Source organism: Tribolium castaneum, chromosome 2 (assembly GCF_031307605.1).
Source record: "Tribolium castaneum strain GA2 chromosome 2, icTriCast1.1, whole genome shotgun sequence".
Taxonomy (NCBI): Eukaryota; Metazoa; Arthropoda; class Insecta; order Coleoptera; family Tenebrionidae; genus Tribolium; species Tribolium castaneum.
In genome coordinates, this window is record NC_087395.1 from 6479229 (window position 1) to 6494594 (window position 15366).

Genomic DNA, 15366 nt, shown 5'->3' on the forward strand with positions numbered 1-15366 from the left:
CCGTAGTTTATTTTTAAGCTATGTATTTATACTTTTAAAAAAGAATAAACATATTATTTTGACAGTTCTCGGGGGCCGCCTTAAAACGTTTTTATCTCGTAAACGCAAAGAGTTAGAACTTTTTTGTAAAGGCACTTTAGATTCAGAATTGCGTAAACTATATGCACCTTTCCGGTTGTGGTCCACTCTTATGTTTCCTCATTTCAGTTCGTAGTTTGCATTTTTTTAAATGAAATGAAGCACAAATTGAGAGTTTTTCATGGGTTTTCTTAGCTCAAAGTGTGTCGCTGGGATTTAATTTAACACAGAATTCTTAGCATCTACAGAAACTCTCAATTTGTGCTTTATTTTTCACTCAAAAAAAAATTCAAATGCGCTGTTGCAATTCTACTATGAACTGAAATGGGATATAGTTTATTTTTTAAGTAATTATTGAACAAGAAAATTACTGGTAGGTTATTACAACTTCACAGAAAACAGTTAACTAACGAATAGAAACTAGAATATCCATTTACACTAATCACAGCTTACGGTGGACTCCTTTTTGTGTTTTTGTTGGTAAATTGTTATTTTTCCGTGTGAGGTTTTTTTCATTTCCTTAAAATTCCTGCGTGTACTTTTTTGTGTGAATTTCTCTATTCTTTCTATGTGGATTTCTTCTCTGTGCGTTTCTTTCTATGTGAGACGAGGTCTTTTTCTTTGTGGGTTTTATTCTTTGTGAAGAAAAAAGGCTCAATCAAAAATTTTTCACCATCGTTTGAAGGGTGCCAATTCTATTCAATTGATACCACTTTAAAACTTTAAAATTACTAGATTGTCAAAATTTACTTATTTTATAGCATTGTCTGCGTGAAGAGGAATAAGACTGTATAAATGAAACGCCACATAATTAATAATCATTTAATTAATAAAACATCACAAAACCAAAGCAGTTTAAGATCACAATTATTTCAGAAAGTTAAACATTAATTACAAATGTATTAAATAATACATGTTAAGTATTAAGTAAGCAAACTCACATGTTATTAAACGCAAAGTCAAACGCTTGTCTTCGTCATTAAAGTAAATTAATTGAAAACATCGAAATGTTTATAAAAACTAAAAGTTTAGGAACTTACATGCTAATACGGCAGGAATATTACACTCATATTCGTATACTAACTTAAATAACATACTGAACTAACTAAGAAAATTCACTGGATTCATCCTTTAAGCAGCTCGGAATGTCGTGGCTTTTCATCTGTTCGGTGGCACTTTTTTATATTCCTGAAATAAAAATACAAGTTAACGGTAATAATTGTTACACCAAGTCACTATTGACATGACTTATTAACGTTCTAACGAAAATTAAATTTTTACTCAACATGATGTCATGACTTAGTAAAGCTCACGTTCACAGCCATTAACTACATGAGAAGTGTCTACAATAAGTCCTACGCTAGGTACCATTTGACTACGGCTACTTGTGACAATGGTACTTACTTGTTAATCAGTGAGTTAAACTATGATTCTGTTCACAATTTTTTAGTATTAGTTTAGATTAGTCAAAAAGACCGAAAATCTACTGATAATGAAACATTGCATTGCTACCTAGCGTAGTTCTAATTGTCAAGAACATAAACATGGACACTCGTCAGGTTGTTCAGTGTGTACATTTCGACTTCTAGCTCTACAAACAGGTACATACGCTGTTGAAATTCGGTGGTTAGAGATCTCACGGGTTGAAGCCGCCTTCTTCGGTTCACTTTTATAAATAGTTCCTAAAATGAGGAAATTAGAACAAAGCTACACACAAATATTAAGCGTACCTTTGATAGGTTCCTTTTTTGTTGTGGGTGGTACTCTTTTTTTTGCTTCTTCAGCTCTGCTTCGGCTTCTGTCACGACTAGACTTGTCTGCAGTACTTCTAATGGTAGACACAGCCGTTTTGTGCCGAATTTCAGTCACTGGTTCCACCCTGCAAATAAAATACGTTGAAACGAGTGAATAGACGCGGATGCGATCGGTTTCGCAAATATTTTTTTAAAGGTAGGGATAGTTGTTGATGTCCTAAAATATTCTCATTATGGTCTGAAAAAGTGGTAAATTTTACCGATAATTTGGCTAAAAAAGAGCCAGTGCCAAATATGTTTAGAAAAACGAAAACATTCATCAAGCACTTAGAAAGCGATTGTTAAGCCACTATTTTCTTACAGTTAAAGGCTCCTTTAATAAGCTTTGTTTTCTGAACACAATCAGAAAATTTTACGGATGATTCGTCTAGACACCAGAAATGCAAAAATATTTTGAAACAATAAGAAAATTTGTTACGCCCCTAAAATGATTGTCAATCCACTATTTTTTAACAGCCGAAAGTCTGTTAAATCAATGTTTTCAGCAAAAACCAGGAAAACGAGCCAAAGAAGAAATATTTTGAAAATTTATTCGTTAAGACTCTAACTAGTGACCATTGGTTCATTTTTTTAATCGTTCGCTTGTTTTCTCCATAAACTGGAAAATTTGCTAGGCGCGTTGACATTTAACTTTTGTTTTGTTATTTTGAAAAAAAATGTTTTAAGGCTCTAACTTGTGACTACTGGTTCATCACTTTTTTATAGCTCAGGAAAAAAACGTCGTTGTTAACGAAAATCGAAATAATTACAAAATCGTGGCCTATCGCCTGTGCGAAGCTGGAGTATTGGAATTATTATTACTTCCTATGTTTCGTATTTTATTTTCATATGAGCTGTTTTTATTTGCGGTTTGACTTGAAGAATCTGATACAAAACAAATGCACTGGCCGGAAGTCCTACGTTCAAATACATTTATTTGTTCTTTGATGGGAAGCCGATCAGGCTTTTTTTAGGGTTAAAAATTAATTTACGTTAATGTTAAAACATACAAATGTGTACTTTTTATTTATTTTGCTTTGTTTTCATTAGTGGCACGTAAATACGCTGCTCACGAGATAATTGCAATACAGTCCTTTCTAAGAAACACCTTATTATTGGAATTATTTATTTTATTTGGTGTAGTTTTGGTTTACAAAAGATCGTACACACTTTATTGTTTAGTGGTTTGATTATTTTGAGAAAACAAAATAATTTGTTAAAGTCCTTACTTGTGACAGTCGGTTTAATATTTTTTTAAAGTTAAAAGTCCTTTTGGTTAAATTTGTTTTTTGAAAAAATCTGTAAAATTGCTACAAGGGAGGCACTAAAGAAAATAAAAAAAATTAAATAAAATTTGGATTGGCAAGATATTAAAATAGAAAACAAAAAATTCGTTAAGTTTCCAAATAACGACGAAGTATCGATTTATCATTTCTATAGTTGAAAATCCTTTTGAGAAGCTTTATTTTCTGTAAATGTTTTAAGGTATTTAAGAAAACCAAAAAAAAACCGTAAGGCCCTAACAAGTGAGAATTGGTGTGTTTTTAGAGAAATATGTTTGAAAACGATGTTCGAAATAAACTCACAAACATCCTGTAGGCCATTTTCTAAAAAATACAATATCCTTACTGTGACATCATATTCTACATCCTCGAATGTGCAGCATTTATTCAAATCAAAAAGTTTTTGAAGAGATAATTTCTACTCGTAATAAACACCATTTACTTCAAACTACGTTTTCTGCAAAAATAAGGACAATCGCCATATAAGATGACACTTGAGAAAAAAAAATATGTCATAAAGGGATTTTGAAAAATTTAAAAAAAACGGTTAAGACACTAATACGTGCCTGTTTGATTCATCATTGTTTGAAGTTGCAAGCTGTTGTTTTCTGAAAAAATCATAATAATCGCTACTGGGAATGAAACTAGAGAAACGAAATAAAAGTTTTGTGAACACATTATAAGAAATAAAAAAAAATCTTAATGCCCTAACTAGTGACTATCGGTTTTTTATTTTTTTGCAGTCCAAAGTCTTTTTAACGAGCTTTATTTTCTGCAAAAATTCAAGAAAATCGCTGCACCGGATGACATTTAAAAAAAATTGCATGTAATTTTGAAACAAGATTTGGTAAAAATCTTTTTCATATGCAAAAATCAGCACAATCGTTACACGGGATAGCACTAGAGAAAGAAATGAATTAATTGTGAAAACATTTTGTGTTCTGCAAAAATCATGTGCAGATATGTTAAGAAATCAAATTAAAATTCGCTAAGGCCCCAACTAGTGACTAAAGATTTATTAGTTTTTATAATCGTAGGTCATTTTAAAAAGTTTTGTTTTCAGCAAAAATGAGGAACTCCGCTATAAAAGATGAGACTTAAGAAAAAAAAATGATTTTTTTTATTGTGAAAATATTTTGAGACACAAAAAAAAAAGAATTTTGTTAAGGCTCTAACAAGTTTTTAAAGTCAAAGATCATTTTGTGAAGCATGTTTTCTACAAACACTTGAGAAAGCAATCGAGACAATCACTAAATGACATTTGATAAAAACTTGTATTGAGAATATATAAAAAAAATATTTGTTTTCGTTTTATGACTTTTTTTAATTGGAAATTTTATTACAAGCTTATTTGTTTGTTTGTAAAGACCCCATTAAGTGATTTTCCTTTACATAATTTTTTACAATGAAAGACCTTTTCGAGAAACTTTGTTTTTTGAAAAATCAAGAAAAATTGCGACACAGGACAATTGAAAAAAAATGTGAAAACATTTTGAGAAAACTAAAAAATTCTTAAATAGTGACTGCCGGTTTATCATTTCTTTAAATCGCAGGCCTTTTTATCAAACTTTGTTTTCTGTAAAAATCTGAAAAAAATAAAATCTGAATTGGGAAGATATTTTTAAGAAAAAAAAAATGACTGTCCGTTCAAGCCACAAGCCTTTTAACAAGCTTTGTTTTTTACAAAAATTATAGAAACATAAGTATTATGCTGAATGAAACTTTAGAAAAAAAATGAATCTTTATTGTGCATATTTTGTAAAAAAAAGTCGCTAGAGGGAATGCACTTAATAAAACAAATTAAATTCTCACATATTATTGTAAAGACATTAAAAAAATTGTTGTGACCCTAACCATTTGTTCTTTTTTTTCTGCAAGAATGGGGAACATCACCACCTTAGTAAAAATGTATGTGCCATTTGATCGCAATTTAATATTAAATTTGGTTTTGAAATAGAACAAAAATAATTTGCAATACAACTAAACATACGTACTTCTCATCTGTTTTCGCTCTACGCCTGGGTGGATTCGGCGGTGTTGTTTTTTTATTCATTTCAATCCCGTTGCTAACAGTCAGTTGTGTTTGCTTCGTCTTTCGAATTTGCCTCGGTTTGCGTTGCGGGATTTCGACATTAGCGCCCAAATCCTCCGATGAACTACCATGAGACTGCAGTAAAGCTTCCCTACTACTGGCCCTTTGTAACCGTCGAGCTTTAGTTGTTGCTCTGACTGTGGGTTCATTAACCACATTTTTCTTCCTAATTGGAACAGGTCGTATTTGTTGCGCTTTACGTCCTTTTGTCAAACTTTCAACCGAAGAAGTGGACGATGTGTGTTTTAGCCTCGTTTTCACGTTTGATTGTTTCGCTGTTTTACTTTTCTTGTCTTGGCTCCAGGACTTGCTCTCAGTTATTGTGGCCAAAGGCTCCTTGAAGGTGTTTTCGTGTGAATCGTCATCAGTGAACCCGTTCACAGCCAATAGAATTTGATCAGCTGCTTTTGTTAGTTCTTCGAGTATGTTACTATCAAACTCTTTACCAACACGGACAACATTTTCGTAAATTGGTTGCGTGCGTTCGGGTGATCTAGTTCTACTTTTAGGACTATCTGTTTTCATGTGTTGTAAGAGATCAGGTTTTTCAGACAGTTTTGTTTCCCTATGTATCACAGATTCTTGGCTTTTTTTCACTGATTGTGGCGAAACCCTGACTCCGAAATAAGTCATTTCGGAACGTTTGGGTTGTCTTAGAACTATGTCGTTAGAAGAGTGTTTCTGGTGAAGTTTAGCATCTGTAACGTTTGCGAATTCTTTACTTTCTGTTTTATATTCGTATTTGTCCGTGCGTAGGTCTAATTTTGAGCTGCGACCGACTAGCGAAGGACTCGATAAATCACTTGTTGCACTCTTCAATTTGCGAGTTGCAACTGGCGAATATTTGTCTTTCGTTTTGATTCGGTAAGTTTTCGACAAACTATCCTCGATTCCAAATTTGTGTTTGGCACTTGCTTTTAAATCGTCTGCAAATGTGAGAGAAAATTAGTAAACTACGGAGCAATATAGATTAGGAGGCGAAACGAGATACACAATCGCACCAAAAAATATAGTACAAAAATACAGTCTCGGCGCAAAACCGTTTTAAATTAATTTATATTTAACCAGTTCATTATAATGGCTTGGACAAAAAATACAGAAATGTTGAGGAAATAGGCTGAGGAAAACTGAAGTCTAAAATTTTCACGAGAAACATGAGAAAAGATTATTTAAAATTTGAAATTTGTGTTTTTTCCTATATTTTTCAAAACGCTACAAATACGCTTAAAGTAAGGAGGTTAGATCCATACATATAACGTCCTTGGCTTAAAGATATAAGAAAAATGTCAGTAGTTAGCGAGACCATATGTCTATCTTCAATTGTTTATGCCTCAAAAACGTTTAAAAACGCTTAAGTGCTGGTCTTCTATTCCATAGTGTTAAAGCATTCAAAATAAACTTTTATTCATTAAATTAGCAATTATTGTTCCTAAAGGAAAGCAAATTAAGAAATATAAATTAGAAACTAAAAATTTTGTTGCTTGAAAAAAAAAATTAATTTCATTTTTGTATTTTATCAGTTACCCGAAAGTTTGTCCGACACTTTTGAATCAGCCTGTATAATTTAACACTTGACAAATACCTGGTAACGAAAATCTTCAGTTTTGTCAAAAGATTATTTAACTTTTTGTATCACCTTATTGGCAAATTGGAATCAGCTTTCTTAAATACAGGGTGAGTCTTAACTTATATGCATAAACTTAGGGAATATTAGCATCTGCCAAATAATAAAAATGCTAAAAAAATCTAGCAATTTTATTTTATAAAATATCGTGTAATCAAAATAATATTAAGCTTATAGATTTTAAATAAATTGTATAATACAACGTTTTCTCTTATAGGTACATTGAGAAATTTTTGTTAAATTTTTAAACCGATTGATTAAAAAAATCACCAAATGACCACTTTATTCTATCGAATAAGATAAAAAAATATCTAAATCAAATATTGTACCATAGTAACTGCTTGTAGAATAAAGATGTACTACTTCTACTCGTATCTGTGGAATAAGCAGTAACATTATTAATACCTATAATAGAAAATAAGTTGATCTCTGTTATCACAAAAAATTAGTTAAATGCAAAACATTTTTTTTTAATATAACAACAAGGAAACAATTTTTCTTTACATAGACAAACCGGTAAATTTAAACAGGTAAACATTAAAAAACATTAAAACGAGAAAAAATTCAACAAACAATCGAAATAATCAACATTATGAAAATTTTCGTGTTTTTTTTCTATTCTTTTTGAAGTACTGTTTTATTTTTTCCAAATTATCGATGTATGTATGTATCGCCATAAAAAAAGTTTAATTTTTACTTATTTTGCATTTTACTCATTATTGATTATAACTATTTTTTTTAATTGCCACTAATGTATACCAAGGAAGTAGATAAGTACTACCTGGTTAAGCTGGGTATACTTACCGTGCTTAAAATAATGACACTTTTCAAATTATTTCAAATTTAAAAGTTTAGTAGTGTAAAATTACGCAGTATCTCGGTAAATATAATAGTTTTACTTGATTGTTTTTCACCATTCGTCATTATTTGGCAAAAGCTAACATTCCTCAAGTTTATGTGTATTATGTGTATAAGTTCAGATTCACCCTGTAAACTGTAAAAAAGTAACTAGAACTAGAAGTAGCACAGCATCTCGAATATGTTAATTTGTCAATTGGTTGTCAAATCCTTGGTCCAACAGAAGCAGTGATGAGATTTATTTTTAATTCGATTGTATTTTTTATGTTAAAAAAAACGGGGAAAAAATCCAAATTTTAAATTTAAAAATTCACAATGTTATTTACTTCGTTTACATTACCTGACCTAACCTGAACTGACTTTTTTGTAGTAAAGTAAATTCTCTACAAGCTTTTTCCTGACATGTTTGTAGTATCTGTAACCGTATTCGCAGCGTTTTGAAAAATATGGGGCAAATTTTTTTCAGTATAGTTTACGATATAATTTTTGCATTATTTTCCTATTATTGAGAATTTAATGCTCTCTTTGAATTGTTTTTTAATTCCTTTCTCTGAAAACTTAGACGGTAATGGAGCAACTGCGCCCTCTTGCCACATTGACGGAACTATCCAGATCGAGGACGTTTTATTTGTACGTCGTTTCGTATCCTAGTCTATAGTTATCCGTATAATAAACAAATCGAAACATTTATTACAAAATTATAGTACGCGGTAATTTGCCTATAAACAGGTACCTTTTTCTACTTTTGCACTTATTCTAGCACTTGGAAAATCCCGAGTTATGTTTGTCTTTAGCATTCTGCAAGCCCTCATTTTACTCCAACTTCCGGAGATTTCGCTCGTGTTATCGTCTTTGTCGTTTTCGAGATCCCGTTCGTTCATTTTTCCCATCAAAACTTGCACTTCCTTGTCCGCGTCACTATCGCTTTGTACGTCTTCGTAGAGCTTCTTCAGTGCTTCGAGTTGTTGAGGAATGTTAATTTTATTGCAGTCGTTTTTAATCGTGTCTAGGACTAAAGAGGTAGACTTGAAACAGTGAGATCGTTTGGTTTGTGAAAGTACGGGGGATTTTTTTATGTTAGTAGGGGACGGGCTTAGGTCTATAGTGATTTTGGTCGTGGTGGTTGTGCTTGAATCCTGAGATGTTGTTTTGGAACAGACTGTGTGTTTAGATGTGTCGTCTCGTCCGATTCTTACCACAAGTCCTTTGTTTAAAATTCTCTCCGAGTCTGCAAGTTTCACTTTAATGAAGGTTGTTGGTTATTATTGATGGCAAGTCAGAAGAGTGGTTAATCTACGTTTACGAAAGGCGCATGCAGAAATAGAATAAGGTACCGTCTACAGATTTACAATGTCTAGTCTGATCACAAGGACAGTTTAATACTACAATGAATACACTACGTATGTACATTTTGATGACAAATTTTTAACTATCTACATATTATTACTTAATACACGATGTTTTTGGATATACTTGGCTGTGATATTTTGAATTCCTGTTCGTAAATCGGAATAAATATATAACAGATCAAGTAAAACAAAAATAACAAATTTTTAGCATAGTTCTTGTATAAAAATGTGCTTGATTGTTTAAAAAAGGCAATAATTACACGATTTTATATGAAATGTTAATGATTTTTCCAGATGATTTAAAAAAAATGGCGAAAATATGCTCAAGCATTTGAAAAACGAAAAGAATTGTGTTTAATATACTGGGTGTATCAAAAATAAATGTGTTAATTTTACCACGTAATAAAACTCATCAAATGCAACAACTTTTCTATGTAACATTTTGCAAGATTCTTAATTATTATTATTACTGTTTTCCTCCCTTGTGCAGACGAGCCCGTCAATGTTTAATAATTAGTTTGTGTTCATAGCAACAATTTTCATTGTTATTTTAAAATTGTTCAAATTACCAATTTCTACGACAACGACAACAGCTCGGCACTTTGATTTTTGAACCCATACTCGGGTACACGTTTCAATACATTACCTTTTTTAAATTATAAGTAAATTTCCGAAACTTTTATTCAAAAATTATATATAGAAAAAATGTTTTATTCGTTGAGTTTTGTTACCTGTTAAAATTAACACACATATTTCTGATACACCTGGTATAAATATGTAATCAAATCTCGTTATGTAATTGAATATTTTGCTGAAACTGCTCAAAAAGAGAGACTCAAAAAGAGTCTAAAAAAGTTAAAATAATCTCCCTTTCGACCTATTTAGTAAAATTTTGGATAATTTATGTAATTTTTTTAAATAGTATGCGTAATTTTTTCGGTCTGTTTGAGCGCAAGTTTGTGAAGAAAACTAGGTTGTTAACTTAGGAAAAGGAAAATTTAACACCATTTTCTGAAACCGCTTTTCCAAAATTTCGTTAAAAAATTTAAATATCTTGCTGGAAAAATGCTCAAAAATAAAATGCCATTTATGAATCAAATTGACAAGTTACATAATTTTCGACTTATTTAGCTATTTTTTCGCAAATTATAATGCTTTTTAACTGAAAAATATGTAAATACCGTCATTAAAAAAACATTTTCGACCTATTTTTAGTAATATTTTGTAGAAGTTTTGTAACACACAAAATAGTTGTATTTTGTGCCAAAAAACATGCATAGATTCTCAAATGTCAAAATATGTCAATTTATGATAGTTTCTGCTTGTTCTTCACAATAAAAACATACTCAAATGCTCATAAAAGCCAAAAAACGCATTTTTGACATAATTTAATGATCCATTTTAGCGCAAAATCGCGAAATATTTTGGTTATTATCTCAAAATCGTAATCAGTAAATGAAAAATATTACATCAGTTTAAATCTGATTTATCGACTACTTGAATAGCAAAAGTAGTGTCTAGCTTAATTTAGTAACTTTATGGACAGGTTTGCTAAAAACTGCAAAAATACCTGAATTCTTAGTTCAAAAAGTGATTAAACATTCGAAATAGCGGATATATTACTCCAATTTAGCCATGTTTCAGCTTATGTTAGACTATATTTTGCAAAACAATGGCAGTTCTTTCTACAAAAATGCTCAATAAAAGCAAATTTAGAGATTTTTTGACTTTTAGAGGCTTTTCAGCTCAAAACCGAGCTAGCATCAAACATAAACCAAAATTAGGCATTGTTCAATATAATTAGTGCGTCATGTTTTTGGCAAAATTTCTTAAAATTTCTTCAATAGTTGCAAAAACGCTTGAAAATGGTAAAAACTTTGAATATGAATATGAATCTTTTGTTAAGAAAACGTTAAAAATGTAAGAAAGTGAAAAGAACTACACAATTTTCGACTTAATTTAGTGACTTTTTACAAAATAATTGCTTTTTGAGCTGAAAACAAAAAATCAAAGTTATGATAAAAATTTCACCGGATTAAGTAAATACTTGGTAAGGCTTAGCAAAGACACGCTAAAAGTGTTTTTTTTTGGATTATTCTTTACATTTCGCACAATACTTGCGTTTTTAGCATCAATGCTTGAAAAAAAAAATATAAGGAGACCTTGTGTCAACAATTGATAAAAAGCGTAATTATGTTATTTTTTTAATTTTTACCGTATTGTTAACACTATACTTCGTGAAACAAATGCGTTTCGGGATCAAAAAGTACTAAAATGTCCAAAAAAGGCAAAAAATTCCATTTTTTATTTTATTGTCCATTTTACCTAAAAAGCGCGAAAAATTTGAGTTGTTATTTGGAAAAACGTAAGTCTATAAGAAATTTTTAACACGGTTACAAATATGCAAATATGATTTATGAGCTTCTTGAACGGTAAAAGTAAAGGCTTTTTCGACTTACTTTAAAATTTTTTTTAGTCAGGCTTGCCGTTTGTTCGAAAAGTGGTTAAACATTTAATACAATTCAGCAATTTTTTCGTTTATTTTTGGAAAAGAAATTGTAAAATTACAGCATTTATTGCTGAAAAAAGTACAAATTTTGCGATTTTTTGACCTGGATTTAGCCAAATTTTTCAAAAGCAAAAACTTTATAGCTCAAAAAGCAACACGTATTACGCAACCTTTGACCTACATATTATAATAATTTTACGTATTTTTTTTGTAAAAATTTCGCAAGGTAATTGGATTTTTGTCCTGAAAGCGTGGTTAACGTTTGAAAAGGGTGTAATTTTTAATCAAAATTGTCTCTACAAAGATAATCTCATAAAAAAAAATTCTTGTATTAATTGGGTTTCTGACAAAAAACGTAAAAAAAGTCTTATAACAAGTGACTCTCATTGATGTTTTTACCCGGTTTAGAAAGATCTCGTTGAGGAAACTACATTTGTATTCTAAAAACATGCTAATACGCCTGAGGAAAGCAAAAATTTTGGACAATCTTCGTTCTGTTTCTTCGCTTTATTTTTCGTTTAATTAAGGGTAGTCCCCTTAAACTGAGCCTTTTAGCCTTGAAAAAGGCAAAACTAATTTTTTTGATCAAATGTGGTAACTTTGCTCGGAAAAAAAGATAATTCACAGCCACTTCAACCAAAAACATCCCGAATCTACTTATTTTACAGTTTAGTAGAAGACATGAGAGGAAGAATTAGACTAGCAGTTTTCTACACAAGAAATATCAAGTACCTTTCGCAGAGTTCTCCTTCTTATTCCATTCTTTTTGCTCAAACTGATCGTTTTCCACAACGGCTGTTCCCCCATCACCAAAATTGACCTTGGTAGAATAAACCTTATTTTCTGCCCATTGACCGTCCTCACTTAATTTAACTCTATCAGCAACAGACCATGGTCTTCGATTATCAGCACTCGTGACGAACTTTACACTCGAAAAATTTTCTGAATTTCGTTGATTGGCCACCAGATCCGGCTTGTTCCCGCTGGTTGGTCGCAAATTCCTTAACAACTTCTGGAATTCGGGTTGTTCATCCTGTCCGAAAACGGTATTGTGCAACGTAACCGTGGATTTCCAATAGGGCGGTTCGGTTTTTTGAACCGGTTTAAGCCGAACCCCCCACTTCCCACTGTCACTGTCGGAGTTGCTGTTCAAAAAACGATCCTCCCCCAGGTGGTATGGAGTCGGTTTGATTGGCTTGTTTTTCAAAATCCCCTTCACGTTTTCAACAGCGTCCTTTTTGTCGTCGTCTTGCGGGTCCGCCAAATTTGATGTTGTGTTCACTGTGACCGTTCCGCACGAGATGTTCGAATAGATGTTTTCGTCGGTTGCAGGTTCAAAGTCTTCGTCAGCCACTCCAAGCAAGACTTTTTCGTACGAGCTGTCCCCAAAATGCAAGACTGGCAAGCCTTGGAAATAGAAACAGAAATCCAAAAATAATTTTATTTATGTCTAACAAGATAGAATAAAATAAAAACTTACACATTAGTACAACTGTAGTGAAAATGTGATTCAAAATTACATATATCAATTTACAATTAAAAACTCTTTAAGTTTCTTCTCAAGTTTCATTTGATACATTTAAAAAATCACTTGGCAACATATTTTAAAATTTAGTACATAAATTTAAGGGGAAGAGTTCCTGTGTTTCTAATAGCAACTGTTCACAAGTCATTTGACGTCACATATTTTATGTACTCTATGTCAACTGATCAGGAGATGGTTCATCAATAACGCGCAATAGGTTGGAGGACACACGTTTTTTTAAACTGATTCTTATGCAAAATTTTCTGCTAAGTTAGATTTTCCTAAACGTTTTAAACGTAACTGTGAAAATGTTTGAAAGACTTAAAATTGGTAAAATTTTGTGTTTACATCGTCATATCTTCCTTCTGGATAAAGCTAGAAACTTCTTTTTTTTGCAACAGACTCCTCAATGAATGTGGATTCTAACAAAAAGACACAAGTTTTAGTTTGAACACAAGAAAACTGAGAAAATCCCGTTTTTCTTGTAACGTTTCATATTTGTGTAGTGAAATTTTCGTGATAAGAGAAATTTTTTTATCTTAAAAGATAGACCTATACATAATCGAGATGAAATGAAGTTAATAACTTAAGTAAGTTTTTGGTGCGGGAATCATTTTGATATCTTCAACACTCAGCAAGTTATTGCAATTTAAAATTACTACGATATGCACTTGAAGTGGCAATGCTGCGTATTTCCATTTGTCCTCGTAGTGTTGCCCAATTTTTTTTCTTAAAACTAAAACTTGTGTATTTACGTTAAAAACTACATTCATTTAGCAATCTGTTGCAAAAAACGAAGTATTTAGCTTTATTCACAAGGAAGATATGACGATGTAAATGAAATACAGGGTGTCAGGGAATGGTCTCCCAAGAATTTCAGGGTGCGTTTATAAAGCCAAATGTAGTCGAAAACCTTTAAACAATTTTTTGCTAAAACAAATAGTTTTCTCAAAATCAAAATGGTCCCCACTGTTTGGGGACTGCTAAAATACTGCATTGGACACAAAAATCACATAAGTTTTGCGTTAGAAATTATTGTTGCCAGGTAACTATTCTACACAGTATCTGTCACAGTTACTGTCATAGCCAAAACTTAAAGTGACTTTGTTATTTTTAAAATCAATTTAAAGTTTTCTAATGGTGGAATATACAAACGAAGAATATGCAGATATGCATTTTGTGTATGGAGAATGTAATGGGAACGCAAGTGCAGCCGTCCGAAGATATGCAGAACGTTTTCCTCAAAGGAGAGTTCCGGATAGCAAAACTATTCTTGGTGTAGCACAACTTTTGCCTACAGCTGGCTTACAGTGAAACCAAAGGATCAAGACGTAGGTAGAGAACGAGAGTTGGGAACGGTTGGAAGTGAAAATGTTGCATTGAGTTGATAAAGATCCTTCACCAAATACTAGGCAAATAGCTAGGGAAGTTGGAGTGAGTCGTTGGACGGGATGAAGAATATTGAAAGAACCTCTGCTCTATCCGTACCATTTACAAAGAGTTCTGTTATGTTCTTCTGTCTTTTGGTGTTTATTTATTTTGGTTTTATTTTGTAGGTCGTGAATTTATTACAACTTATTGTTTCAATGCACAGTTTAATATAAATAAATAAAAAGCTTGATCTTCGAATAGTCTTTAGCAGGAAATAATCTGTGTTGTTTAATATTTGGTCAATAGGTACGTAAATTTTATAAAAGCTGCAGTCATAGTTCAATTCTTCACAAAGCCCCTTGCTTGCTTACTTGCGTTGATTAGCGTAGCGCCAAATTATTGACTGTTTCAGTAAAAATGCAAATCTGGAAAGTTTTGATGAATTGTGCAAGGGAATTTAAAAAACAAACGTAACATTACTCGCGAAAGTCTGTCAGAAAATGATTGTTCGTTTTTTTGTTGCTAAATAACAAACTTTTCTCAACAAACGATTGCTTTTATTCATTAACTCAACAATCAAATTATACAGAAGCTCTCAAACAGTAGGGCCAATTTTAAATTATTTATTTTTGAGAAAACCATTCATGTAAGGAAAAAATGGTATAAAGGTTTTTGTTTCCATTTTGCCTCATAGACTCACCCTAAAATTCTTGGGAGACCATTCCCTAAGACCCTGTATTTGACCAATTTTAAGTTTTTCAAGAATTTCTATAAAACGTCTTTTTCATGATGTAGGCAACCCCAAATCAAGAAACTAAATTCGAATTCGAATTCAGTAGAAAATTTTACATAAGAAAAAGTGTTTAATGAACAAAAATAGTTTA

General features: G+C 31.6%; 1 protein-coding gene across 9 annotated transcripts in view; it reads right to left on the reverse strand.

Moving 5' to 3' along the window:
* Positions 1-886: 886 nt before the first annotated feature.
* The window catches only part of LOC656219 (uncharacterized protein), a 77436-nt gene continuing 62956 nt past the window's right edge, over positions 887-15366 (reverse strand). For 6 of the 9 annotated variants that reach the window (XM_064354633.1, XM_064354632.1, XM_064354634.1 and 3 more), the window contains 6 exons: positions 12319-12993; positions 8462-8968; positions 5149-6172; positions 1809-1957; positions 1591-1760; positions 887-1266 (listed from right to left, as the gene is read on the reverse strand). In XM_064354633.1, coding sequence (XP_064210703.1) covers positions 1609-1760; positions 1809-1957; positions 5149-6172; positions 8462-8968; positions 12319-12993 — 2507 coding nt within the window. In that variant the 3' untranslated portion in view covers positions 887-1266; positions 1591-1608. The remainder of the gene's footprint in view (positions 1267-1590; positions 1761-1808; positions 1958-5148; positions 6173-8461; positions 8969-12318; positions 12994-15366) is intronic. The other 3 variants (XM_064354635.1, XM_008194656.3, XM_064354639.1) reach the window with 3 other exon arrangements.